The sequence below is a fragment of the Entelurus aequoreus genome, linkage group LG05 (assembly GCF_033978785.1).
Source record: "Entelurus aequoreus isolate RoL-2023_Sb linkage group LG05, RoL_Eaeq_v1.1, whole genome shotgun sequence".
Taxonomy (NCBI): Eukaryota; Metazoa; Chordata; class Actinopteri; order Syngnathiformes; family Syngnathidae; genus Entelurus; species Entelurus aequoreus.
This window is the reverse complement of record NC_084735.1, coordinates 49,482,569-49,510,364: the sequence shown is the minus strand read 5'-3', so window position 1 is coordinate 49,510,364 and position 27,796 is coordinate 49,482,569. Positions and strand designations below refer to the sequence as shown.

The 27,796-nt window shown below is 41.5% G+C and overlaps 1 protein-coding gene across 3 annotated transcripts in view; it reads left to right on the top strand.

The window, feature by feature from the left end:
- LOC133650717 (roundabout homolog 2-like) overlaps positions 1–27,796 on the top strand; it is a 240,172-nt gene that overhangs the window by 70,433 nt on the left and 141,943 nt on the right. For 2 of the 3 annotated variants that reach the window (XM_062048300.1, XM_062048299.1), the window contains exons 3-4: positions 23,159–23,316; positions 26,888–27,008. In XM_062048300.1, coding sequence (XP_061904284.1) covers positions 23,159–23,316; positions 26,888–27,008 — 279 coding nt within the window. Of the gene's footprint in view, positions 1–16,743; positions 16,762–19,630; positions 19,696–23,158; positions 23,317–26,887; positions 27,009–27,796 lie in introns of those variants that run through there. The other variant, XM_062048301.1, reaches the window with a different exon arrangement.

The following is a 27,796-nucleotide window of genomic DNA, read 5'->3' as shown; positions in this document are numbered from 1 at the left end:
CGGCCTAAGAGCGGAGCCTTATGGACCCCTTGTGAAGTGAAGGGTGTTACCCTCGACAATACATCGGTCTTGGAGGGAACGTCTCCCCTGCGTTCCTCGACCAAGCAGGAAAGGTGTAAAACAGCACTTACAACGCGATGCCTCCCTGTTTAAAGCGTCACCTTTGTTGTTAGTTTTGAAGCCCAAATACCTCCATATTGCGCTATCCACACCCTCTTTATTAACCAGTAGAATGGTAGTTTTTTGCCATTTGTCCTCTCCAAGATGTTATTACTTGTATGCAATACCGTTACATTTCAAATTTGGTATAGTACCGATTTCAAATGATTAGTATCGCAATACTTTATTAGCACCGGTATACCCTACAACCCTAGGCCAAATTAACTATTGATGTATTGTTAACACAAAATAATAATGCATGTATATCCTTTCAAATGCAATAAACTTGTCTCTTTTGTGTATATTTTAACAATGTAATTGGAATTTAGACTTTAACATCTCCAAGTTAAATAAAACAAACACGTATTAACAATAAAATATTCTTTGTCTGTTAGCAAAATTTGGCACTTGAATAAAAATCACAACTAAAAGCAATAAAATATGTTAATGACGTTGTGGGAGGGGCAGGGGGGGTCTCAAATACCGTATTTTTCGGAGTATAAGTCGCTCCGGAGTATAAGTCGCAGCGACCGAAAATGCATAATAAAGAAGGAAAAAAACATATATAAGTCGCACTGGAGTATAAGTCGCATTTTTTGGGTAAATTTATTTGATAAAACCCAACACCAACAATAGTCATTTGAAAGGCAATTTAAAATAAATAAAGAATAGTGAACAACAGGCTGAATAAGTATACGTTATATGACGCATAAATAACCAACTGAGAACGTGCCTGGTATGTTAACGTAACATATTATGGTAAGAGTCATTCAAATAACTATAACATATAAAACATGCTATACGTTTACCAAACAATCTGTCACTCCTATTCGCTAAATCCCATGAAATCTTATACGTCTAATCTCTTACGTGAATGAGCTAAATAATATTATTTGATATTTTACAGTAATGTGTTAATAATTTCACACATAAGTCGCTCCTGAGTATAAGTCGCACCCCCGGCCAAACTATGAAAAAAACTGCGATTTATAGTCCGAAAAATACGGTATACACAACCAAAACAATAAATAAAATGACTAATTAAAGTATTGACAAACAAAGTTGAACTTAGATATTGAACATCTAGGTAGAGGTAGACTTGTACATTACTTAACTGACAATCAAGTTAGGACCTTCTTAAACAAAAGTGCAAAGTAACAATATAAACACTGCAGATGTATTAACACGCCATATGCAGAAAAAAAGTTTAGTCTGGCAGATTCCAAGTAAGGAAACACTAACATGACATGACAACATGACAGCACTTTTAAAAAATGCAAATTTTATAACAGTATTAATTGTGAGCATGTCTTTGGCATGTATGTAACCACACTTTCTATGAGCGCACACTATTTTTCCCCATTTTCTTTACACAGACCTGGCTTGTTCACCAAACGCAAAGTGGGTGTAGACCATACTTGCCAACCATGAGACCTCCGAATTCGGAAGATGGGTGGGTTGAGGTGGGCGGGGTTTGGTGGTAGCGGGGGGTGTATATTGTAGCGTCCCGGAAGAGTTAGTGCTGCAAGGGGTTCTGGGTATTTTTTCTGTTGTGTTTATGTTGTGTTACGGTGCGGATGTTCTCCCGAAATGTGTTTGTCATTCTTGTTTGGTGTGGGTTCACAGTGTGGCGCATATTTGTAACAGTGTTAAACTTGTTTATACGCCTACCCTCAGTGTGACCTGTATGACTGTTGAACAAGTATGTCTTAATAATAATACCTGGGATTTATATAGCGCTTTTCTATGTACCCAAAGTCGCTTTACATGTTAAAAACCCATCATTCATTCACACCTGGTGGTGGTAAGCTACTTTCGTAGCCACAGCTGCCCTGGGGTAGACTGACGGAAGCGTGGCTGCCAATTTGCGCCTACGGCCCCTCCGACCACCACCTATCATTCATTCAACATTCATTCACCGGTGTGAGCGGCACCGGGGGCAAGGGTGAAGTGTCCTGCCCAAGGACACAACGGCATGGTAAGAGGCGGGGAGCGAACCTGCGACCCTCAGGTTTCTGACACGGGCGCTCTACCCACTACGCCATGCCGTCTTGCATTCACTTGTGTGTGCGTAAAAGCCGCATATATTATGTGACTGGGCCGGCACGCTGTTTGTATAGAGGAAAAGCGGACGTGACGATAGGTTATAGACGACGCTAAAGGTTGTGCCTTTAAGGCACGCCCTCAATATTGTTGTCCGGGTGGAAATCGAGAGAAATTCGGGAGAATGGTTGCCCCGGGAGATTTTCGGGAGGGGCACAGAAATTCGTGAGTCTCCCGGGAAAATCGGGAGGGTTGGCAAGTATGGTGTAGACTGTCGGGTGGTTGTGTTATATTCATGCACATTTGGCACTCTGTGTTGATAGGCTCATCTTGTTTGTCCATGTTAGCTGCTAAATGCTAACTAGTTGCACTGTGTGATGCTAGTTGGCCAGCGGGCCCGCGTCGGCGCACAACGAGTCAAAGACACTTAATAAGGACAAGAGAATTCACCCCCTTCTTTTCATTCCGCTGTGGTACCAAAACATGTCGCTGCCGAAAGCGACGAAACGGGTGAATGCTCTCGAAGTATGCACATGGCGATTAATCGACGCTGGAAAACTTACCGTCTTAATTTTCATTTATCGTCGGTTCTTCTTCATCGTATGGGCAGCTGTTTTCCGGCACCCGGACCTGAGGCCGAGGGTCTATGCCCTTCACCACCCCAGGCCCGGGGGGCCCTCCCGTTCATATGTCAGGACACACAGAAGTGAGCCAGGTCACCGAGCAGTCATCCAGGTCCGCCAGGCCACGCAAACCATTAGGAGCACGATAAATCGGGCAACGCAGGATCACGTGGTCGGCAGTCTGCTCCTCCGCGCCACACTCACACGTCGCGTTAGGTGCTAAGCCCCACTGGAACATGTTTGAGCGAAAGCGACCGACACCAGTTCGGAGGCGGTTAAGCCTCACCCAGGCCACTCGTGGTAGTGAGAGGCCTGGTATTGAGCCGGTGTCAGGCATGAAGTCACGGAGTCCGGAGGAGATGGCACGCTCCAGGTCCGCGCTCCATTCGCGATTCGCCCAGTGAGCCGCCCCGATGCTGCCGTCACTGCACTGCTGCAGGAGCTTCAGGGCGGCCGGCACCAGTGGGCCCCCGGAGGGGAGGCGGGGCGCCGGCTCCGAGGAGAGCGCGAGCCCCTCATGGAGCAGGCGGTTCTCATCCATGCCTGCCCGGGCCGCCAGAGTTGCTACAGCACCTTGGCGACGAAGCTCAGCGGGTTGGATGCCTGCTAAGATGGGCAGTAGCTCCACAGGGGTGGGGCGCAGGCATCCAGTGATAACACGCAAGGCTTCGTTGATCGGGACATCAAGTTGTTTAGAGTGAGCACTGCGCGCCCAGACAGGTGCGCAGTACTCAGCAGTTGAGTAGACCAGGGCAAGTGCTGCTGTTCGCAGAGTTCTTGCCCCGGCACCCCAACCGGACCCGACCAACCGTCTCAGCAGTGAGACGCGGGTGTTGAGTTTCTTGCGTGTTGCCAAGAGGTGTTTACGGAAAGTGAGCGACCTGTCCAGGGTGACCCCAAGGTATTTAGGGTCAGGACGAGGGTCTTCAGGTGTAGGACGAGGCCGGCACAGGGTAAGGGAAGCCCCATCCGGCTTCCGCACCTCGAACCTGATCTCACGATCCGCTTCCCAATTGTATAGGTGGAAAGCTTGTGTCACCGTCTTGGATTCGCTGAGCTTCAATCTCCAGTTATGGAGGTAAGCCACTAAAGTCTCCATGTCCTGGCTTAGAGTTCCCTCCAAGGCCTGCCAGTCCCTATCGGAGTGCAGCAGCTCGAGATCGTCTGCGTATGCGAACCTCCGTGAGACTGTGGCAGGCAGGTCGTATGTATAGATGTTATACAGGAGGGGAGCCAGGACAGATCCCTGGGGGACGCCATTTTTCAGGCGCCGCAACCTGCTTTTATCTCCGTTACTGGTGGTGAGAGTAAAGCTGCGGTTCCAGACAAGCTCCATGATCATTTTGACCATGTGCCTGTCTGGAAGCAGGCGGAGAAGTTTGCAGGTGAGGCCGCGGTGCCAGACTGTGTCATAGGCAGCAGTCAGGTCTATGAAGACGGCACCGGCCTTCTTTTTCGCCTCAAAGCAGTCCTCGATGTCCTGGGTAAGGAGGGCGACCTGATCCACCGTGGACTTCCCACGTCGAAAACCCGCCTGCTCCCGGGGGAGGTGGGGGTCTATGATGGGCTCGACACGGGCGTGAATCAGGCGCTCGAGGACTTTAAAGGGGACGCAGAGCAACGAGATTGGTCTGTAGCTCGTTACGTCATCCTTTGGCTTGTTCGGCTTGGGGATAGCGACAACAGTGGCCCTTCTCCAAATCCTGGGGATCCGGAGTTGGCGCAGGCAAGAAGACAGGAAAACTCTCAGCCAGGACTTCATTGCAGGGGCAGCGTGGAGCACGAGTTCTGGGCAGATGTTGTCAGGCCCAGCAGACTTGCCTGGTTTGGTATACTGGAGGGCAGCTGTGAACTCCTCCGGTGAAAACTCACCGGAGATGTTACACTCGCTAGATGTTGTTGTCCTCCAGAGGTCTGCAGTTTCCTGGCGCACCGCCCGGGAAAAATCTCGATTTATCCCGGCATATGCCCCGTTTTTCACAACCTGTGCTGCAATAGCATTTGCGGTAACGGGGCATGTTCGGGGTGCGCGCTCAGACCTACCAGTCAAGTTGTTCAAAGTGCTCCACGCGATACGGCTAGTGTGCGAGAAGTCGATGGAGTGGACTGCCTCTTTCCAGCGCTGGTGCCTCCTCCCTCCAAGAGTGGAAAGAAGGGCAGTGGCCGAACCGCCAGCCTCCGGGCCATAGGGAGCCCGGAGGAAGGCGCTGCAGAGGGTCTCGCACTCGCCATCCCAGCATGGCCTGCAGTTCCCACGCCGGCCGCGTGGGATGGCTTCTTTGGCCGCAGATGTTAGTGCCCTACAGAAGTCCTGGTATGCCTCGTCCACGTTGGGTGTGTCTGGTGGTGGGAGACACCGTGTGGACTTGTTGGTATGGAGGCGATAGAGTTTCCAATTGGCCTTCCGGAAGCTCCATCGCTTCATCGGTCCGCTCGGAACTGCTGTCACGAGGTCGGGCACCGATATCAGCGACGGTCGGTGTTGCGACCTGGGGAACATTCCCAGAACACGTCTGTCGGGGAGCTGGGTGTCCACACCGACACTCACGAAAGCCAGGCCAGGGCCCGTGCCAGTGCCATGCCGAGCGGAGTGAAAGCTGGCTGGGCCCTTCGGGTTGTAGAGAAGGTTGAGCGAGTTGCGCTCTGCCCAGTCAGAAAGAGTTTCCCCGCTCGTCGGTTAATAGACTTATTGAATATCAGGCCAGGCCTACTTATGAGCCTCCCCACCACTAGTTGGCGTAGCGAATGCAACAGTGAACCTCGTACGATCCGACCAAAACATGGTCTTACTTGCTTGCATTAGCTAGAGATCGAGGTAACTTTGTTTTTCCAACAATGAGAGCGAAGACAGTGGGTGAAAAGGGCAGTGAGAAAAAGAAGCGGATGGTATTCATTGAATTAAAGAAATAAATCATCAAAAAACTTGACCGAGCGTCAAGCCTACTTGGTGGAGAAGTTTGAGCATAACACTGCTAGTTTGCAGAATGAGGTGGACATGTATTCATTAAAATACAGATAAGCTGCTAATGGTATGTTTGATGGAGAAGCAGCTGGAAGGAAATACTGTAAAAGTCTAGTCAATGGTGTACAATATTTTTACATTTCTTCAATAAAACTACTGTTGTTGTAGTACATTACATTTTTTTGTTTTTCATACGTTTTCATTTATTGCCTTAACGTATGTGTTTCTTTTTAAAAAGGCATTTTACATTGTGCTGTTTTGAGGGTGGCAAACACGGATTAAATTGTTTAAATTAACTTCAATGGGTGATGTTTTTTTAGCAATATGATTTTTTTATGTACGAACAGAACTAATTTAACTCATATCCCGAGGTTTTCTGTATTTCCAAACCCATTTCTACACTTACATTCACACAATATTCAGGTTAAGCCATATATTCCCTTTAAGACATGTTTGTAACCAGAATCATTAAGAATATAAAGATTTTCCATTTTAATCTGCATATTTTGAAACTAAATGTACTCATCCCTGTGCTGCCACAGTGTGAAAATGGGGCATGTGTGTGAATGTTTACATGTTGGTTCAGGGGCAACCATTATCTTTAGTAACCTGTTTGAAGTTGTGTCAAATATGTGTTACGACATTAGCCGTGATTGGGCCACAGGGTCAGCTGAGGGCATCACAGGGCAGCAGTGGAAAAGAAGAGGGCTTCGCTTGCCTCACAATGGGCTTTTTGCAATTCACAGTGACCCTCTTACACCATTGCTATGGGGCGCACGACATCCGCCATTACTAGATTAAAGTAATCCTCTTTACAATGGCAGACAATTGCTTTATTAGCTGACCACACACAGGATCTTCGACCACCTCTGTAATGGTATTGTTGCAGGGGGCCCCCAGGGTTCTTGGAGGGTGGGTTGTCATTGTTTTTATGTTGTTGTTTTTTTGTTTGAGGAATGCCATGCATTCATTATTTCTCCAACCCCTTTCTTTGTATATTTTTTAAACTAGCTGTACTCAGTCTTGTAAGGAAGAGAGGTTTATTTCCTTTCCTCATGCACTGTTCTATGATTATTAAAAGTGTAACGATTGATTGATATATAAATTTTTTATCCTACATTTTAAGTATATCGATCAGTGCTTGGCAAGTTTGCCTCCCAAGAAATAGGTATCAATCCAAATTGGTGTTAAAAGGGAATCGATTGATTTTATCGACTCTACAAAAAGGAAAACATTGGATTAAAGAACGGCAGAGCTTATATGAAGTTTAGCACTTGTAATAATAAAGATTTTAAACATCAAGTCTATTTTCCAATCTCTGACATCATCAAAAGAAAAATGGTGAATATCTACGGTGGTCAAGAAAGGTCATAACAAACGCAAACGCCACAAGACAATAGTGTAATATCTGTGACATGTGTGTCTGTCATTCTATTTAAATAAATGTAAATAAAAGTCTGCTTACAATGGTGCCAATGGGAGGTCCTCTGTTCCGCCAATAAAACTCAATAAGTAACCACCCAAAAAGCGCCAACAATGATCCATTTAGATTTTATGACTCGAAAATTTACCAAGCATTAGTGATATTGGTATTATAAGCGCTAAGGCAGACAAAATATTTATAGTGGTGCCTTGCCCGTGGAAGTTCATTCTAGATTATAAATCATGCCTCTCACCTGGATAGTAGAAGGACAAGGACGTATTCCGACAAGTTGGTACCCTTTGACAGCCAATTTAGACCGGAAATGGTGAGAACGACACAAAAAGACGCTTGGTTTCCCTTTTCTTTGCGAGGATGACAAGTAATTCTTCATCTAAACGAGAATATAACAACATTATATCAGTCGGCATCCTAATGACAGCAGACATTGTACAGTAAGTGAGGTTTTATTATGTTTGTTGGCTCTCATGAAGTCTGCAGTGAGTAGTAATCAGGGATGTTGTTGGGAAAAAAAGTGTTTTTGAAATTAATGTGCCACGCATGCTTAAAATTTGAAAAATATGTAAATACTAAATGTTATTATAAATGTGCCCGTTACTACATTACATACAGTATATACTCACAGCATATATATAAAACCTTAATGGAGGTGTTTGGATGTTTTTTTAAGGGCTTTATAGGCAGAATAGAGCGACTCCCATAGCCTCTATTGTGAGTGGACTTTTGATCGCATTTGATTACTATTTAGAATGCATAAAAAAGAAGAACATATTTGTTCTTGTCTTACATAATGATTGGGAATGATAGGCAAAATTCCAAAACAGTGCAGTTACACATTAAGAGGTGGTGCAGTTTGGGTGTATGCTGAATGTCTAAAAGTGAGTTTTGACTCCCTGAGTTTGTTACCGCTTGTTAAGAAAGTGTCTGAGAGTGTAACTCCTACTATGTCCCTCCTTCTCCACTGCGGGGCATTTTTGATATCATAACTTTCAGCTACAACACGATTGCAATAGTCACAATAAATACAAACAACACTACACAAAGACAAAGCTTCAACGCAACCTTAAACCAGAGAAGACCAGGCCGACACAGTGGAAGTCACAGCAGTGCAAATTACTGCGACTCACATAGCACAAGGAGAAGTCATTTCAAAAGAAATAAATACATAGAAGAGATGGATGAAGGAGGCTATGGAAATTAGGAAGTGAGTTGCCAACACCATCAACAGGGATGAGGAGGCACGAGGGCGCAGAACCGATACTGTATGGCTGGGTCAGGAAACTTTATTTAGCAGGTAAATCTACTCCTAAAATGTTAGATAGTGTACTTTTACTGAAAATTGCTTGAATGTTTAAAATGTCAGCAAATAAGGTTTCTTCTTGTCACTTTAACTTAAAGTGTTGGTTGCACTTTATTCAAATAAGATGTGAATGCATTGGCCATTGATTGTTGTTTACTTGCTTCTTTGTATCCATAATTCATTTATACCGAATTCCTTTACAAGAAATAACAGGAATATAGGAAACTTTATCTGTAGTGTCCAGTATTCACTATTTGTTTCACAGTCACACTGCTTGATTTGTTTTGCTAAGAAGTTACTGAATCGATTTCAACTCACTGTATCGTTTTGTATCGTATTGTTCTAAAAAAATAATAGTGTCCTTGAATCGTATCGGCAACCACAAATATTGAATGGAATTAAATTGTTGTAAAACAACACGTTAGTCCCCTAATGATTATCAATCTCTGTAAAGGTACTGTTACAATTTGACACATTATATTTTGGGGCAATGAGGTTATTGTATTTTAAAAAATCTGTAATGTTTCTCAAAAAATTAGTACTTTAACAGCATGCAGCCATTGAGAGAGTCCCCAACCTTGGAGGCAAACAGGAGAGCCGTCTTGTCATTAGGCGCTGACAACACAACCTGCAATGAAGTCTAAAGTCGCAGTGCAATTCCAACCAAAAAAACTGATACCAAGTAATTATACCAAGTATAATATCATTATTTGGTTGATGCAACAGTGGTTAGATTCATATTTTTTTTATCATCAAAAACATATTTTGTCATTGTTGTTATTGTTTACAAACTCAGGAAATAAGTCCCTGGACTCAGGAGGGCATAATGAGTGAAAACCAACGGAGCCATTTGTAGGATTTAATATGCTATTAATATTGTTACACAGCCATTCTGTGTGTTTGTCTGATTAGAACTGTGATAAAAAACATTTAGTAATTCAATAATCTTGAAAATGTTAATTAAAGTGTTAAGTAACGGACCATACGACCAATGCTGCTCCTGTAAGAAGTGTAGATAGAACCATTTTACAACAGAAATTAACTAGATTTTAACAGTAAATTAGCAAGTAGATTAAGTAATAGCTTTGAGAAATAATACAACTGGAAATGGCGCAATAAATTACTGACCATGTCTAAATCCAAATTAGGAACATTTGTAGCCCCTTTTGAAATGTCTCTATTAAAATTTACATACCAATAATATATTGCGGTTTAGATTTAAGACCATATAGCCCATCCATTTTGTATAATTTTATGTTGCGTCCTACAGTCTTTTACTGTAAGTATTTTACTTATTAGACACTTGCTGTTTGGTTGTAACGTACATCTTAGTTGTAGTTTACCAAATGTCTGAGGTGTGAAATCGCCATCTAAAATCGCTTATGCTAATAGCATGTATTTGGCAAAGCTAATGTAATTTGTCATCAAGCCAGCGCATTTTGGAAACGTGGAGCTTTACTTTATGTTAGCATTGCAAATGGTAACATAAGTTTGGCTAGGGCCTCTCTGAGTGCTGCTTAGGTGATTATTTCCTCGCAAAGTGTTTGAGCCAGTGTTTGAGCCAGTGTTTAGTCTGTAACCAGACGTGACGTCACGAGCAACAAAGGTATCGAAATATGGCACTGTTTGATTTTACATGAATCGATACCTGGCAGTACCGACAGTATTTGGTTGGTGCCTATGAAAGTACCGAATTCAGTACCCATCCATAGTTAGTGATGTACAAACCCTGTTTCCATATGAGTTGGGAAATTGTGTTAGATGTAAATATAAACGGAATACAATGATTTGCAAATCCTTTTCAACCCATATTCAATTGAATGCACTACAAAGACAACATATTTGATGTTCAAACTCATAAACTTTATTTTGTTTTTGCAAATAATAATTAACTTAGAATTTCATGGCTGCAACATGTGCCAAAGTAGTTGGGAAAGGGCATGTTCACCACTGTGTTACATGGCCTTTCCTTTTAACAACACTCAGTAAACGTTTGGGAAATGAGGAGACACATTTTTTAAGCTTCTCAGGTGGAATTCTTTCCCATTCTTGCTTGATGTACAGCTTAAGTTGTTCAACAGTCCGGGGGATCTCCGTTGTGGTATTTTAGGCTTCATAATGCACCATACATTTTCAATGGGAGACAGGTCTGGACTACAGGCAGGCCAGTCTAGTACCCACACTCTTTTACTATGAAGCCACGTTGATGTAACACGTGGCTTGGCATTGTCTTGCTGAAATAAGCAGGGGCGTCCATGGTAACGTTGCTTGGATGGCAACATATGTTGCTCCAAAACTTGTATGTACCTTTCAGCATTAATGGCACCTTCACAGATGTGTAAGTTACCCATGTCGTGGGCACTAATACACCCCCATACCATCACAGATGCTGGCTTTTCAACTTTGCGCCTATAACAATCCGGATGGTTCTTTTCCTCTTTGGTCCCGAGGACACGACGTCCACAGTTTCCAAAAACAATTTGAAATGTGGATTCGTCAGACCACAGAACACTTTTCCACTTTGTATCAGTCCATCTTAGATGAGCTCAGGCCCAGCGAAGCCGACAGCGTTTCTGGGTGTTGTTGATAAACGTTTTCGCCTTGCATAAGAGAGTTTTAACTTGCACTTACAGATGTAGCGACCAACTGTAGTTACTGACAGTGGGTTTCTGAAGTTTTCCTGAGCCCATGTGGTGATATCCTTTACACACTGATGTCGTTTGTTGATGCAGTACAGCCTGAGGGATCGAAGGTCACGGGGTTAGCTGCTTACGTGCAGTGATTTCTCCAGATTCTCTGAAGGCTTTGATGATATTACGGACCGTAGATGGTGAAATCCCTAAATTCCTTGCAATACCTGGTTGACAAAGGTTTTTCTTAAACTGTTCAACAATTTGCTCACGCATTTGTTGACAAAGTGGTGACCCTCGCCCCATCCTTGTTTGTGAATGACTGAGCATTTCATGGAATCTACTTTTATACCCAATCATGGCACCCACCTGTTCCCAATTTGCCTGTTCACCTGTGGGATGTTCCAAATAAGTGTTTGATGAGCATTCCTCAACTTTATCAGTATTTATTGCCACCTTTCCCAACTTCTTTGTCACGTGTTGCTGGCATCAAATTCTAAAGTTAATGATTATTTGCAAAAAAAAAAAAAGTTTATCAGTTTGAACATCAAATATGTTGTCTTTGTAGCATATTCAACTGAATATGGGTTGAAAATGATTTGCAAATCATTGTATTCCATTTATATTTACATCTAACACAATTTCCCAACTCATATGGAAACGGGGTTTGTATGTTGCTGTAGAGGAGTGATCACGTGGTGCTTTTTGTGTTGATACCACCCCATCCGCCCCTCCAAAGCTGCAAACAATGGGAAAAACAATTGATTTCATGGATGCAAAGTTTCTATTCTACACAGTTTATACATACAGTATTGAAACATGAAAAAATAAAAAAGGCACAGTTTTTGACAATAGTCTAACAATTCCTTTGGATTGGTCGAGCTTTCCTCAATGATGGCCCAACAAAAGCAGATTGTCATACGGTATACAGTTGGCACGGTACTCTTAACACAGTGCTTGCGAGTTGGCTCAGACAGAATTTATTTGTGGATTTTCATGTGCCATTTGTTTGATTACACATAGGCATGCATGCACACGCACGCACGTACGCACGCACTCGCGCACACACACACCACTCCCTTTCCCTCTAGTGTTTTTGTGGCTGATAATGAGAGCCTCCTGTCCACTTCTGCATGTGGGGCCCACAGTCATATCGACTGCAATCTGTGCAGCTGCCAAGTAATCCCCCCCAACAACTCCACCTCTTCATCCACCGGAGACCCCCCACTCCTCCCTCCCAACAGGCTTGGGTGTGACAGGACACTGCAGTGCGGCCAGGCTGTGCCATTTATGAGCTCTTACGAAGCCATGAGACGTCACACCTTGATAGATAACCTCATCAATTTCACCCAGTCATTGCTGCGAGGTGGATGGTGGTGCCTAATATTTTATCACTTATTTCAATTTCACACAGTATTTTCCACGGACGGCTGATGATTAACCAGTTTAACGCTTTGTAAACAGGATCAGAGTATGGCATGAAAATTAAATTGAATGTTGCCTGGTGATTATGTGGCTGGAAGTGGTTTAATCTACGCTAATAGCAGGCTTAGCATCTGCTTGTAATGCATCACATTGACTTGTAGCAGTAATTTTATTATTCGAGCCAGTGGTGAATAATTGCTTTTCTTGACCTGCTGGCGTTCGATCAATTTAGCGTATAAGCCTCTATGTGTGAACAAAACTAACTGTAATGTGAATTTCACTTCAATGGCTGTTCGTTTCTGTCAGAAAAGATACGACTTTCTCTGTTGACTGCCGAGATCCTTTCGCCCTCACATGTTGGGTTTGCTTATTTGGCAACTACACGGGAATTATTTTTAGTGCTCCTGTTTCAAGCTTTTAGGACCAGCCTTTCAGCCACCAGACAGGATGGGTGTGGGGCTGCATGTGTAAGCGTGAGGGATTGGTTGGTTGGGGTCGGGACAGCTGTGGATGCAAAATGAGTATGAGTGCACCAGCCGACAGACAAAAGAAAATGGAGTACATTTGAAGTGAAAGACATTGATGGCTGACGAGTGCGGACTCCAGAGGGTTAAATCATAAGGCAGGCCAGGACCAAGAAGGTGACCCTTCTGGACTACTAGACGGAGTAATTGAAATCTGATTCACATTCATTTATTTTATCGCAGGCTCAATTTCACTCTTGGCTTTATAAGCCTTTCCAGAGCGTTAACCATGTTACTCTTGGGGTTTGCATGGCAGTATCACTAAAAAATAGCGGTATAACGATACAGTTTAGTACATGGGTGTACTGATTTCCCACGTTTTGAGCGAGGGACAGAAAGTATTTTTCTCTCTCATTGTTAAAGTCTCCTCCTCCAATGTTTTGTAAGGTTTTGTTTTTCCAAGATAGTGTAGCATAGGTTTGGGCGATATGGCCTAAAATCTATTTTTGTATATATTATATGTCCCTTAAAAGCCTACTGAAATGAATTTTTTAAATTTAAAAGGGAATAGCAGATCCATTATATGTGTCATACTTGATCATTTCGCGATATTGCCATATTTTGGCTGAAAGGATTTAGTAGAGAAAATCGACGATAAAGTTCGCAACTTTTGCTCGCTGATAAAAAAAACCTTGCCTGTACAGGAAGTAGCGTGACGTCACAGGAGGTAATATTCCTCACAATTTTCCTTTGTTTACAATGGAGCGAGAGAGATTCGGAGCGTCAAAGCGACGATTACCCCATTAATTTGAGCGAGGATGAAAGATTCGTAGATGAGGAACGTTACAGTGAAGGACTAGAGAGGCAGTGATGGACGTATCTTTTTTCGCTCTGACCGTAACTTAGGTACAATCTGGCTCATTGGATTCCACACTCTCTCCTTTTTCTATTGTGGATCACGGATTTGTATTTTAAACCACCTCGGATACTATATCCTCTTGAAAATGAGAGTCGAGCACGCGAAATGGACATTTAAAGTGACTTTTATCTCCACGACAATACATCGGTGACACACTTAGCTACTGAGCTAACGTGATAGCATCGTTCTCAAATGAAGATAGAAACAAAAGAAATAAACCCCTGACTGGAAGGATAGACAGAAGATCAACAATACTATTAAACCATGTACATGTAACTACACGGTCACATCAACAGCCGTGCTCACCTGCGTTCCAGCGATCGACGGCGCGACGAAGGACACCCATCATCGACGAAGCTCTGTAGCATGAGCTAACGTGATAGCATCTGTCTCAAATGCAGATAGAAACAAAATAAATAAATCCCTGACTGGAAGGATAGACAGAAGATCAACAATACTATTAAACCATGTACATGTAACTACACTGTTAAAAATTCTCAGCCTGGTAAGGCTTAACAATGCTGTTGCTAACGACGCTAAGGCTAACTTAGCAACCGGACCTCACAGAACTATGATAAAAACATTAGCGCTCCACCTACGCCAGCCAGCCCTCATCTTCCCATCAACAGCCGTGCTCACCTGCGTTCCAGCGATCGACGGCTTGACGAAGGACTTCATCCGTGGGTTTGGCGGTTAGCATCGGCTAGGCGTCTGCTAAGTAAGTAGTCCTTGTTGTGTTGCTGTAAGTATTGTACTTAGCCGCTAATACACCGATCGATCCCACCTACAACGTTCTTCTTTGCAGCCTCCATTGTTCATTAAACAAATTGCAAAAGATTCACCAACACAGATGTCCAGAATACTGTGGAATTTTGTCGAAGAAAACAAGAGGTTTTTGTATCGGGTCCGATGGGGTCCAATCACTTCCGTGGATTTTGTGACGTCACGTGCATAAGTCATATCCAAAGGAGTTTTTCAACCGGAAGTGTGGTGGGAAATTTAAAATTGCACTTTATAAGTTAACCCGGCCGTATTGGCATGTGTTTCAATGTTAAGATTTCATCATTGATATATAAACTATCAGACTGCGTGGTCGGTAGTAGTGGGTTTCAGTAGGCCTTTAACCATAATAAAGCCATTTCAAAATGGTTTACAAAGACTCTTAATTTGGATGCTGATATATGCGGTATCACTACTATTTGTATTATTTTCTCAAAACTATTAATAATGTACTTGCTAATTTACTATTAATATTAGGTTTATTTCAGTAGCATGGTTCGATCTTCAGAAATGTTGAAATGTAATATTCTTCCGTTGTTTGAATACTTTATATTATTTTGGACGGTACTACAACTTTGGGTATCGATCCAATTCCAAGTAGCTACAGAGGCGGTATTGGTCATAACAATGCTGATGCTGACATTTCAAGTTGTTTTAATATCATTGAATGATTAAATTTGTGATCACAATCATAATCAGACAAAAACACAGGATGGTGGTGTAACAATATATAAAATTGTGTCTTGTTCCCGCTTACTACATATAATATTTTAAGCATCAAGTTGATAGTGCAAAATAACTAAACATAAGCAAAAACCTCTACTGACTCTTTAAATCATTAGGTTTTTTTTTTTTTTTCTATCTGTGTCCAGGGACTTACAGTATTTCGTAAGTTTGTAAACAATAACAAAAAATGACAACAACAAAAAATATTGTGATCATAAAACAATATTGATCTAATTACTGTAGTATTGACCACATACTGTATACTTGGTATCGTTACCGTTGATATTTGTATCAATCCGCTCACCCCTGATAACATTCAAAAGCTTTAGTTTAGTGGTTATCATGGCTTCCTTTATTTTCCTACGTCCTGTAATGATAATGACACTTGTAAGAAGCCTTTTTTGCTGCCATGGAGGCGAGGATTTGTGACTAATTAAAAGCGGCTTTGCACTATGGAAGGACATTAGGCGCTAGCAAGGACGCTACATTGCGTTGAAGATGCATTTGTTCGCTTGTCACTGTTAAATTTGCGGTACAAAGACAGTGTCATCTACATGCATTATCACAACATGACGATAGTAATAAAAGTTATATTGTTTATGTCGTGCAACACTACTTTGCCCTAGTTTGTTTTCTAAGGTTTTGTTCATCATTGTCTTTTCTAATGTTGTAAGATGGAAAATACACACACACACACACACACACACACACACACACACACACACACACACACACACACACACACACACACACACACACACACACACACACACACACACACACAACACACACACACACACACACACACACACACACACACACACACACACACACACACACACACACACACACACACACACACACACACACACACACACACACACACACACACACACACATATCCCAATAATTAGTTGCCAGCACATACCAAACAGTAATTTCGCTGTTCTGTTACACCCCAAATAGATATTGTTTTAAATCTGTTTGAATGTGGGTGAGGAGCACAGACATTGGTCTCATTTTGAGCCCCTTTTCTTTCCTAAAACCCCCTCTAGACCCTCCCAACGACAATATCCTGTGTAGGCCGTTTCATCATGGTGCAATACTTGATAGGGATCAGAGGGTGTCCACTCGGGATAATGAGAAAGGCTGCTGTTAAGTCAGCTCCTGATAGGGGCCTCTGTTGGGACCAAGGGCCTGGACTGATATTGCCTTGACGGAAAAGGTATTATTGTGGGTCTTAAAGGATGCATGGTAAAGGAGCAACAGGGATGTATGTCCTTATTTTGGTGAGTGGTGAAAGTTAAATCTGATTGTTTTATGTTGGGACAGGGTGTACCTGTAAGGCTAGGCAGGGAGTGACAGATGAGCAACCCAATCCCCTCCAACCCTGGAACACTTTGTTGATTCCCCCCTCAGAGCATCTATTTAACTCTGCCAGTAAAGGGAGTCTTTGACGACCATATGATGAATATGTATTATTTGGGGGTTGTGGGGCACTGTCAAGCATGTATGTGCGCTTTATCTTTCTGTCTGTCTGTGCGTACATCCTTTCCAAAATATGGTAAATACAGTAGAACCTGTTTAAGTCTGTTTTGTTAATGTCAACAATTAGTGGTGCCTGAAAAAATTGTTTCGAATCAGATTGCGATTTTTGTTCATTGCATTTCTAAGTAAATTCAAAAATGTTTTAATTTTTTAATTTTATTTTTATTTTTATAAAAATGGGTACATTTTGGGCGACATGTGTTGATATTAGGGTTATTAGTATAGTACCGCAATACTAATGCATCATATTCTGTACTATACCGCCTCTAAAAAGTACCGGTCCCCCACCTGTCGTCACGTCACGTTGTGTCATGCAGACGAGCATGTTCGAAAAACCAAACATAAAGGTGAAGCTATAAAACTGAAACGCCCTCAGGAAGAAAATACATACTAGCAGCTAGTATGTATCCGCAGTCAGCAGTGTAGAAACTACTTCTAGATCACTAAACCTTGTCTCTATGATGACTAGTAAAGTACATTTATTTAAAGTATTATCCCTGTAGGACGAGTGATAGCTATACATGCTTCACTACACACCGCAGCACCCCGGACTCATAACACTGGATGTGCCACAAGTGGTCTATAGTTAACAAAGTCAAGTCAAGATTTCACTACGTCCAATCATTAATTATTAAGACCGTCATCTTAACTTTGAACACACTGCACATATGTGAATGATGGCATACTTTTTTAATCAACAGCCATACATGTCACACTAAGGGTGGCCGTATGAACAGCGCCAACACTGTCATAAACCTGTGCCATATAGTAAAACCAAACCAAACAACAATGACAAAGACGTTTTGGGAGAATATTTGCACCGCAACACAACATAAACACTACAGAACAAATTCCCTGCAGCACCAACTCTTCCGGGACGTTACAATATAAACAAACGCCATTGGTGGACCTACACCTAACATCCACTGTAATGATACCAAGTACAATAGCGTATCTAGTCGATACCACTATGATTACATTGATATTTTTTAGCATCACAAAATCTTATTTCGTTTTTTTTAAATGTATATTATGTTTATAAACTCAGGAAATATGTCCCTGAATTACCATGAATTGATTAACGTGGACCCCGACTTACACAAGTTGAAAAACTTATTCGGGTTTTACCATTTAGCGGTCAATTGTACGGAATATGTACTGTACTGTGCAATCTACTAATAAAAGTTTCAATCAATCAATGGACACACGAGGACTTTGAATATGACCAATGTATGATCCTGTAACTACTTGGTATAGGATTGATACCCACATTTGTTGTATCATCCAAAACTAATGTAAAGTATCAAATTACAGAAGAATAAGTGATTATTACATTTTAACAGAAGTGTAGATAGAACATAGATAGATAGATAGATAGATAGTACTTTATTGATTCCTTCAGGAGAGTTCCCTCAGGAAAATTAAAATTCCAGCAGCAGTGTACAGAATTGAGATCGAATTTAAAAAAGTAAATAATGGGGGTATAAATGGAAACAAAATAGAAAAATATTGCAATAAAATAAAAACAAAAAGCATCAATGAGAATACAAATATAACAGTAAAATAAGAATATAGCAAGAGAAACTAGGCATTAGTGACCATGTTATGAAAGCGTATTACACTGTTATTGTTTTGCATCCCCAGTCATTCTAGTACCCCCCCTCCCTGCCAGAGAGGAGTTGTACAGTCTAATGGCGTGTGGGACAAAGGAGTTTTTTAGTCTATTAGTCCTGAACATGTTGAAACAAAAAAAAAGCAGATATTAACAGTTAATGAACAAGTAGATTAATAATTAATTTTCTACCACTTGTCCTTAATAATTTTGACAAAATAATAGAAGGGAAAATGACACAATATGTTACTGCATATGTCAGCAGCTAAATTAGGAGTCTTTGTTTGTTTACTTACTACTAAAAGACAAGTTGTTTAGTATGTTCACTATTTTATTTAAGGACAAACCTGCAATAAGAAACATATGTTTAATGTACCCTAAGATTTTTTGTTAAAATAAAGCCAATAATGACATTTTTTGTGGTCCCCTTTATTTACAAGAGTGCCGGTACCGGTACCAAAATATTGGTATCGGGACAACACTAGTTGATATGGCAATGCATTGTTAACTTCATGTTAATTGTTAAGATGCGTTAAAACCTAGTCATGTTGATAGGTTTTCAATGTAGTGAGTCCCAGGGACCCACAGGTAGTGACTTGAGTGGGTCCCTGGGAAAATTAATGGGTCCTCAATAAAAATAAAAAATACATTCTTAAATGAACTCCTTTCATTATAGTATAGTATGATATGATATTGGTTATAATTAATGTTTACATTCATTTATGTTCAAAACGTATATGAAATTCCATTGATTTAAGTCTACCAAATGATCTTTTGAATGCAAACATAGCTCAACTATTGTTAAAATCATTATCTTTTCCCCCTTGTTATTCTGTACGCTGATGAAAGCACAGTGTATAGCCCAGTGGTGGGGATTATTCCGGTTTCTTGAAAGGGGTTTTAGCAAAGGGTCAGAGTGCACCCACTTGATATGGGCCCCAAGAGTCTCATGGGTAATTGTCAGTGCCTAATAAACTTTCCCCCCTCCTTTCACCCAGATCTAGGGAGTGTGCAGGGCAGGATGTGAAAGATCAGAGACCCTTGGAGCCATGATCTTGGAATGGTGCGTGGGAGTTCATTGCGCTTGCTCCTCATCCTTGTGGCATGATAATGCAGACCCGGGGTGCAACAAGCAGCCAATTTCCCTCCTTATGTTGCGTGACAGTACAGGTTCCTTCTCCACTTAGTCAGGCTTTTGTCATTTTCTGTGAATGGTGATTAGGATAAATATAGGCTTGGACTACAGATGAGGTCAGGGGGGTGGTAAGGCATCTCATTGCAGCATTGTAGGACCAGTAGGATTTGGAACATTTCAAACATTGTGTAAAGTCATAACTCTCCAAATACTTTCACGACCATGACAATTTACCCATTGAGCTGTTTCAAGCAGGAATAAGGGAGCAATGTCATAGAAATTGATCCATTGGTTTGAATCCTTAGTGTCTTAGACCAGACATATAGCCTGCAGGCCTTTGTGGCTTTGGCCTCCTAGTCGACTGGTGCTGTCAGTAACCCCAACCGTGACTACAAAATCACTCTCTATAGCTTTAATCCAAAAGGTTACGGAGTTTAGGAGAATGGAATGGAAGGGGAAAATCCCATGCCTTCAGGTATCAGATGTAAAATGGAGTGTGGACGTATGTATCTGGAAAAAAGGGATGTAACTACACTTAAATGCCGCAGGAATGGACTCCAACTGAATAATTTTCCGCTTTCTGAATTCAAAGTGGCTTCCTTATGTGAATGGGGTTGATTTATATGTCGTACAAATTTGTATGCAGACCTGGTTGTTACTTCACAGTGAAATGTATTTATGCATTTGGTAGGGAAATCTGTGTATTATAATGTGTTGAGCAATTTACATGGGCTGCAACTTACGATTATTTTGATAGTCGATTAGTCAACGACTATCTTAACGATTAGTCAATTAATCGAATAATAAAGCGTACACATATTTAAAGGCTCACATTTTTTCATTGAGTTTTAAATGCAGCTTAAGTTATTTTAGGCATGTGCTTTCAAACAATACAATATACCATTCATAAATAATAATTTTTACTGTAACTGCTGCTCATTCAGCTGTTACAAAAATTAAAACGACTACCAGTTACAAAAATTAAAACGACTACCATATTTTTCGGACTATAAAGCACACTTAAAATCCTTTCATTTTCTCAAAAATCGACAGTGTGCCTTAAAACCCAGTGCACCTAATGTACGGAATAATTCTGGTTGTGCTTACCGACCTCGAAGCTATTTTATTTGTTACATGGTGTAATGATAAGTGTGACCAGGAGTCACATATATGAGATACATGTAGACTGCAAGATGATGCCAGTAAACAACACCAAAACTTTAAATCGTCTACTGAAAATATATAACATTACACAAGGCGCTCAAAAATCTGTCAAAATGTTTTAGTACGACTTTGGTAAGCTATGAAGCTGTACTGCTTGATGGATTGTCAGAGCATTACGGCTACAGTAGTCAGACATACTGTGCTTCAACATACGGGTATTATTGTGGTGTGTGTATAAGGACCGCAAAATGGCACATAGTAGCAGACATATTATTTGGCTTTTTGTTTCGCAATATTATGCAAAACCAATGCTGATGTGTATTTGGGATCTGCATAAGTCCTGAAAATGTTTAGTGTGTCCGCCTTTCTAGTCCTTGCAGACACCGTAGTCGATAAGCTTCTTTTTTTCTATCCTCTTGTTATGGGGCACTGTTGCCATTTCTAATACAAAGTAGTGTAAAGTTCTAATTTATATCTGTCAGTAGACTTGCTATGGAAGCGCTAAAAACTACTGGTGTAGTGGGTTTACATAATTCACCCACGGAACACGGTCGGACGGTTTTTCACGGGACACACTTCCGGCGTCGTTGTTGCACTAGTGAGCCACGGATGAGGAGATGCTGCTCCGTTATTGATTTAAGTAAAGTCTGAATGTCATTAAAAAAGTTAGTTTCATCTTTTGATACTTCTTCAACTCCAGTCCTTGCACACTACACCAGTACAACAAAGATGATGGGAGAAGACGCTGGCAAAGTGGTGCCACGTAAATAAGACCGCCCACAAAACGGTGCATCCTGAAGCGACGGTCAGAAAGCGACTTGAAGGTGATCTGTAAAACATAATCTATGCAAGATTTTGACCAAAGAACCAGCATAACATGTTATGTAGACCACAATCATGATATGACCCCTTTAATGCGCCTTATAATTCGTTGCGCCTTTTGCATGAAAATACACCTGAATAGACCCGATCAATATAATCCGGTGCGCCCTATGGTCCGAAAAATACGGTAATAGTATGTTGTCCATTTAAAAGAAAGAAAAGGCAAAGAGCTAAATATTTGTTTATGTATTAAAAAACAATTAAAATAGCAGCAATGAAAACAAACAACAAAACACCAAATCTAACTTCCTCTAAAAGAAAAGCATTTGCGATGATGTTTAAAAAGCTGCACACTGGTATATTGACTATTGATTAACTCTTGGCAGTTTTAGCACTCTTAACAGACTCAATGTGTAGAATGATATATTTGATTCATTCTGAAAATGTTGGCTGTTTAATAAATTGTATTTTGAATCTTATGCTACCTTTGCATTGTGTGCGTGTGCATGTGTGTGTGTGTGCGCACGCGTGATTTGCGTTTGTTATTGTGCCTTTTTTACGGCACTGCATAGTGACGCTGTTTTAAAACATACTTCAATTGATGTAGACAAAGTTTAGCTGGCTGACTTTGGCTAAAATGAGAGTTAAAGTTATTTTTCACACAACTTTGTTGCACATTTGTTGTCCGCATCCAACCTCCTAATGTCCGACATCATGTCTCCACTTTAAATGCTCGCGTATCACAGATGTACCATCATAAAAACAAGGTCCGCTTTGCAAAATGAGCTAGATGTTTATGTTTTTAACAAGAATAACAGGAAAATGTCCTCACACCGAAAAAAGCAAATGATGACATCATGATTATTGTCCACAAATGTAATTGTCGCCAACAAATGTTGTTGTTGACCGTGTCGAGTAATCATTGCAGCCCTGTTGTCCAATTTTGTTAAAAACTAAAACGCTAATAACATGCTATCATGTTATTTGAGCCTAATCAAGCCTTGCAATGTAAATAAGTAACTGCCCGGACATTGAGGAACCAACAAAAGCTGGCTGAACTCGAGCCCAAAGCCAAGACAAAGAGACTTAAAAACTCTACCCTGCATACTGTATAATGACACTATCTAATTAAATAAGTAATACAGTCATATACCAAAATGCTAATAGTTTCCATGCTGCTGTTGCCCTGAAAATGTTTTTTTTATATAAAATACTGTCTGTTCTTTTCATTTTTTTATTTTTGTTTGTTTGATATTCATTGTAAAGTTCAGCTGTTTTTTCAGTGGGGCCTTGGCTCCACTGCAAGCATGAATTAATAAAGTCAAGTCAAGTCATAATACCACCATGGACAAGAACATTTGCCTGACATTTCTTCTAAACTTCAACATCTCTTTTAATCCCGCAGTTCTAAGAGACGACTTCCGTCAGACACCCAGTGATGTGGTGGTTGCAGCGGGCGAGCCAGCTGTCATGGAGTGTATCCCTCCCAGAGGCCATCCTGAGCCAACCATATCATGGAAGAGAAATAACGTCCGGGTCAATGACAAAGATGAGAGGATTACGGTAGGTTGGCTGGTGGTTATCTTACTGTATGTCCCTACATGGATATTAGGGTTGCCACCCGCCCCGTAAAATACGGAATCGACCCGTAATTGGGACTGAAATGTTGCATCCCGTATTGAACCAATACGGGGCGCGGTTTCTTCTGTATTTTCCTATTTGTCCCATGCGTGTGTCACACACACACGTGAACACTGAATTCAACAATAATGAACAAAATAAAAGCTAAGCGGACCCCCTTGTGTGGCTGTACATGATACATCTGCTTCGCTCTCCTCTGTGTCAAATCCTCTCCGACTCCGTCTGCCTGCACGCAGCACGCAGCCCCGCCCCTCTGCGCTGTCTGTCATGATGGTTGCCTAGTTACGCTGCTGACCGCACCAGGGTGCACCGTGTGTTTTAAAACATGTCTACAGCAGATACTCTACCGCACATATGTCAGAGTCAAGGCCCGCGGGCCATATCCGGCCCGCGAGAAGGTTTTTTACGGCCCTTGGGATGATCTTGATTTATTATTAGAACCGGCCCGCAGACCGCAGATCTTTTACACGCACCAAGCGGATGCCGGTCCAAGGTTCCGAAAGGGGGCGAGCGGCCCGCCGGGACGCGCCTGCCGGCCGAAGGGCTGCAGCCCGGCCGTCAGTCGCGGAGCCCGCCGTGCCACGCGCGCCAAGGGGGCGGGCCGAAACCCGGCCCCGAGGCCCTGAGACTTCTGCTTTGTTTCCCCAAACCGCGCGTCACCGCCGGGCCCGCACCACCGTCGGGCTGCAGCCCGAGCGTCGGTGGCGGAACCCGTCATGTGCCGCGCGCGCCAAGCGGAGCGGGGGGGTCAAGCGGGCCGAAACCCGCAGGCCACCCCCTCACCACGAGGCCCTGAGACTTCTGCGTTTGACCCCTACGCGCGGCCCGTCGGGACGCGCCCGCCGTCAAGCCACGAGGGCCAGCCGTCGGGTCGCGGAGCCCGCCGTGCCACGCGCGCCAAGGGGCGGGCCGAAACCAGCGGGGGGTTTCGGGCACCCAACTCGCCTCCCTCCCACGGAGGGAGGAGGGGGGTTTAATGTGAACATTACTGTGCAATCACATATTTAGAGTTTTTACTCAATTCAAGTTTAAAAGTTAAAGTTTAATATTTGTTTTCACTGCATGTTACTTCTCCTTAAACAAAGTGTTGTTTTTGATTTATAGATTTTTGCACTTTATTTTATTGTATTTCAATTTAATTATATTTTAGAAATATTTCAGTTGAGTGGATGATAGAAAATTGCTATTATTGTTTTTTTCTTTGAAGTAAATTTAGCCCACTTTTGCTAAAATAGAAAATATAGGCTACTGATGGTGCCTTGAATACCGGTTTCTTTCATTTAATGTTCATGTTATGGGGATTTTTATATAAAGGAAATTTGTCTTTTGTGTCTGTTGAAAATTAAAGATTACTGACAGAGCCATAAGAAAATATTGCTTTATTTATCTGATCATATTGGAATATATTTGTTAGGTTTTCAGTAGGTTCAATTAGGTTCACTAGACTATATGCGTCATTTAAAAATTTTTCAATGAACATTCGAACAGTCCGGCCCTCGGCTTGTAGCTAAATTTTTTATTTGGCCCTCCGTCCATTTGACTTTGACACCCCTGCTCTACCGCGTCCTCAACCTCAAAAGAGAAAACACCTCCAAAAATATGCACTTTTTCTCCTTTTTTTGTCTTCATCTTTGCATTTGGGTTCACACAAAAAAAGTGTTTCATTTTACTATAGTTCTCTTAAAGTGTCCCCAGACAGGCTTTGTTACAGCACTGTATATGAATGTAATACAGTATATGCTCAAGTTCAGTCTATTCAGCCTTTAACATGTATACACACAAGTGTTTCATTTGTTTCCTCTTAAAGTAAAAGTGTCCCCAATCGTTACATTTACAGCACTTTATATACTTACATTTCATTTAAGTATTGTCCTCTTTCAGTAAAGGTGGCCCCAGACAGGCTTTGAATAATTTACAGCACTTTATATGTATAGAATACAGTAGGCCAGGCCTATATGTTCAAGTTCAGGCTAGATAGATAGTACTTTATTAGTTACGATACATGGACGTAATCATTTATCTACACATGTATACACAAGTTCAAGTGTTTCATTTAGTTTTTTGGGTGTTAAACTGACAATCTTTGTTTAATTTACAGCACTTTAGCAATGTTCATTGCTAATAAAGTACTATCTATCTATCTAATAAAGCACTTTAAACTTTAAGTATGACTAAATGCTTTCTTGACTTCCCTTTCCTTACTGACCACCAAGTGACCCCAGGGACCAGGGCCCAGAGGCTAATATGACGTGTGAAATAATGTCAATTAAATCAAAGCATTTAGTTTTTTAATATACAAGATACACATGTTTCTATGCATTTCAGGGTTTTGGGGAGCCAAACCCTCAAATTTCTTTCGGCCGTGCAGTTTCATCTTGCCGCCGTGAGGAGTGTTCCTTATTTCCAGTTCTGAAAGGTGGCAACCCTAATGGATATGTTAGATATGTTTTTTTTTATGGCAGATGGGTTGACAATGTATAGTTTCTCATATTTTTGTGCAGATTTCTGGCTTTTTATGAAACTGTGTTGAAGGTATTTGTTGAGTTTAGATTAAAATAGTCACAGATAATTTTATGAAAATGATTACTTAATTTCAAAATAATTTATTCTAATGTCCGAAGTCCTTGAGTACATTAGCATCATTCGTTTAAAGGGGTCGAATTATGCAAAATCTATTTTTTGCACCTGTTTTTGTATATTTGGGATCCCAATACAGTGAGTGCATAACATTTGAATTCCAACCACGAGGCGTTGAGGAGGTATTTAAGAAACAAATGTGCCTCATTACAAACAGGCCATTTGAGATTTACTGTTATTTATGCCAAAATTGATTCGTTACTTCAGCAGATATCTCCATTCTTGGTTGAGGTTTTATGGGAGAGTTCTGCGCGAGTCCGCCATTTTTATTTTCTGGTGTGGCTGTTGTAGTTCAAACAAAAAAACCAAATACCTTTACTTACTCGTTTGTCTGTATATTTATTATTTATGTATTTATTCAGTGTTATGTTACAGATTAAGTACAAACATGTATTACAAATTGCTATAATCGGTAAATGGATTATACTTGTATAGTGCTTTTATAGCTTCAAGGTACTCAAAGCGCTTTGACACTATTTCCACATTCACCCTTTCACACACTGATGGCGGGAGCTGCCATGCAAGGCCCTAACCACGACCCATCAGGAGCAAGGGTGAAGTGTCTTGCTCAAGGACAAAACAGACGTGACGAGGTTGGTAGAAGGTGGGGATCGAACCAGGAACCCTCAGGTTGCTGGCAGGGCCACTCTCCCAACCACGCCACGCCGTCCCCAAAAGGGGTAGGATTAAATAGACTCTGCTTCTTCCTAAATAGGCTCTGCTTCTTCCTACTCCTTTTCGGACATGTTGTAATTAAAAACTGGAAATTTGTGATGTATCATAGTGTAATTGTACGCATATTCAAAATTGACTAAATAACCTAACCATAACCATGTAATGTACTTCTCATTTTCAGATGCGAGGTGGCAAATTGATGATTTCCAACAGCAGGAAAAGTGATGCTGGCATGTATGTTTGTGTTGGCACCAACATGGTTGGAGAGAGAGACAGTGATCCAGCTGAATTGGTGGTGTTTGGTAAGTCATGTGTCGTTTGTTTGTTGAACAATTTGCCTTGTGGATCATTAAAGTTTGTCTAAGTCTAAGTCTAATGTGAACTTGTGACATAAATATTCAACATAGGAACATTACTATTACCATAAAATATAGTAACGTTAATGATTGTAATGTTGGCTCTGCTGCTATGAGGCCAAATGTAGCTTCCTTTGTTTTCCTTTTTCTCTGGGATGTTTCTCTTGAGGATTGCACAGTTTGAATCCATCTCACAGTTCTAAAGCAGAAGATGAGTGCTTCCCTCCTGGCTGCCCTTTGCTTTGCTCCTTTAACCTTTTGGCTTTTTTCCTTCTACACTATTTTAGGTGATTCTCTCAGCGGACCAACAGCAGCGTAGTTGCTCTGGAAGTCTGTATTGATTCCAACAAGCAGAATAAAATGTATAAATTCTTTTCGTAAACAACCAGGCCTTCTTACTTAAGGTTTTAGTTTTAGATCATACGAAAAAGAGGTAAATGAAGAGCAAAACATGCTACTTAACTGAACAATGAGTGTACAAATAGTGTATTAATTCAAAATGACTTTGAACAATCCCAAATAATCTTTAATAATCTGTGTGGTGACCTGGGGCCTCATGTATTAAGCGTGTGAATGCACAAAAACCTGGCGTATGCCCTTTTTCACGGTTAGGTTCAGATGTAGCAAGAGTGAACTGAATGGAACACGTGTGATGCCTCATGCCAACTTCATGACTGGCATACACACATTCTACATGTTGTGGATACTTTGGCGACACACAGAGGTGGTTGTTT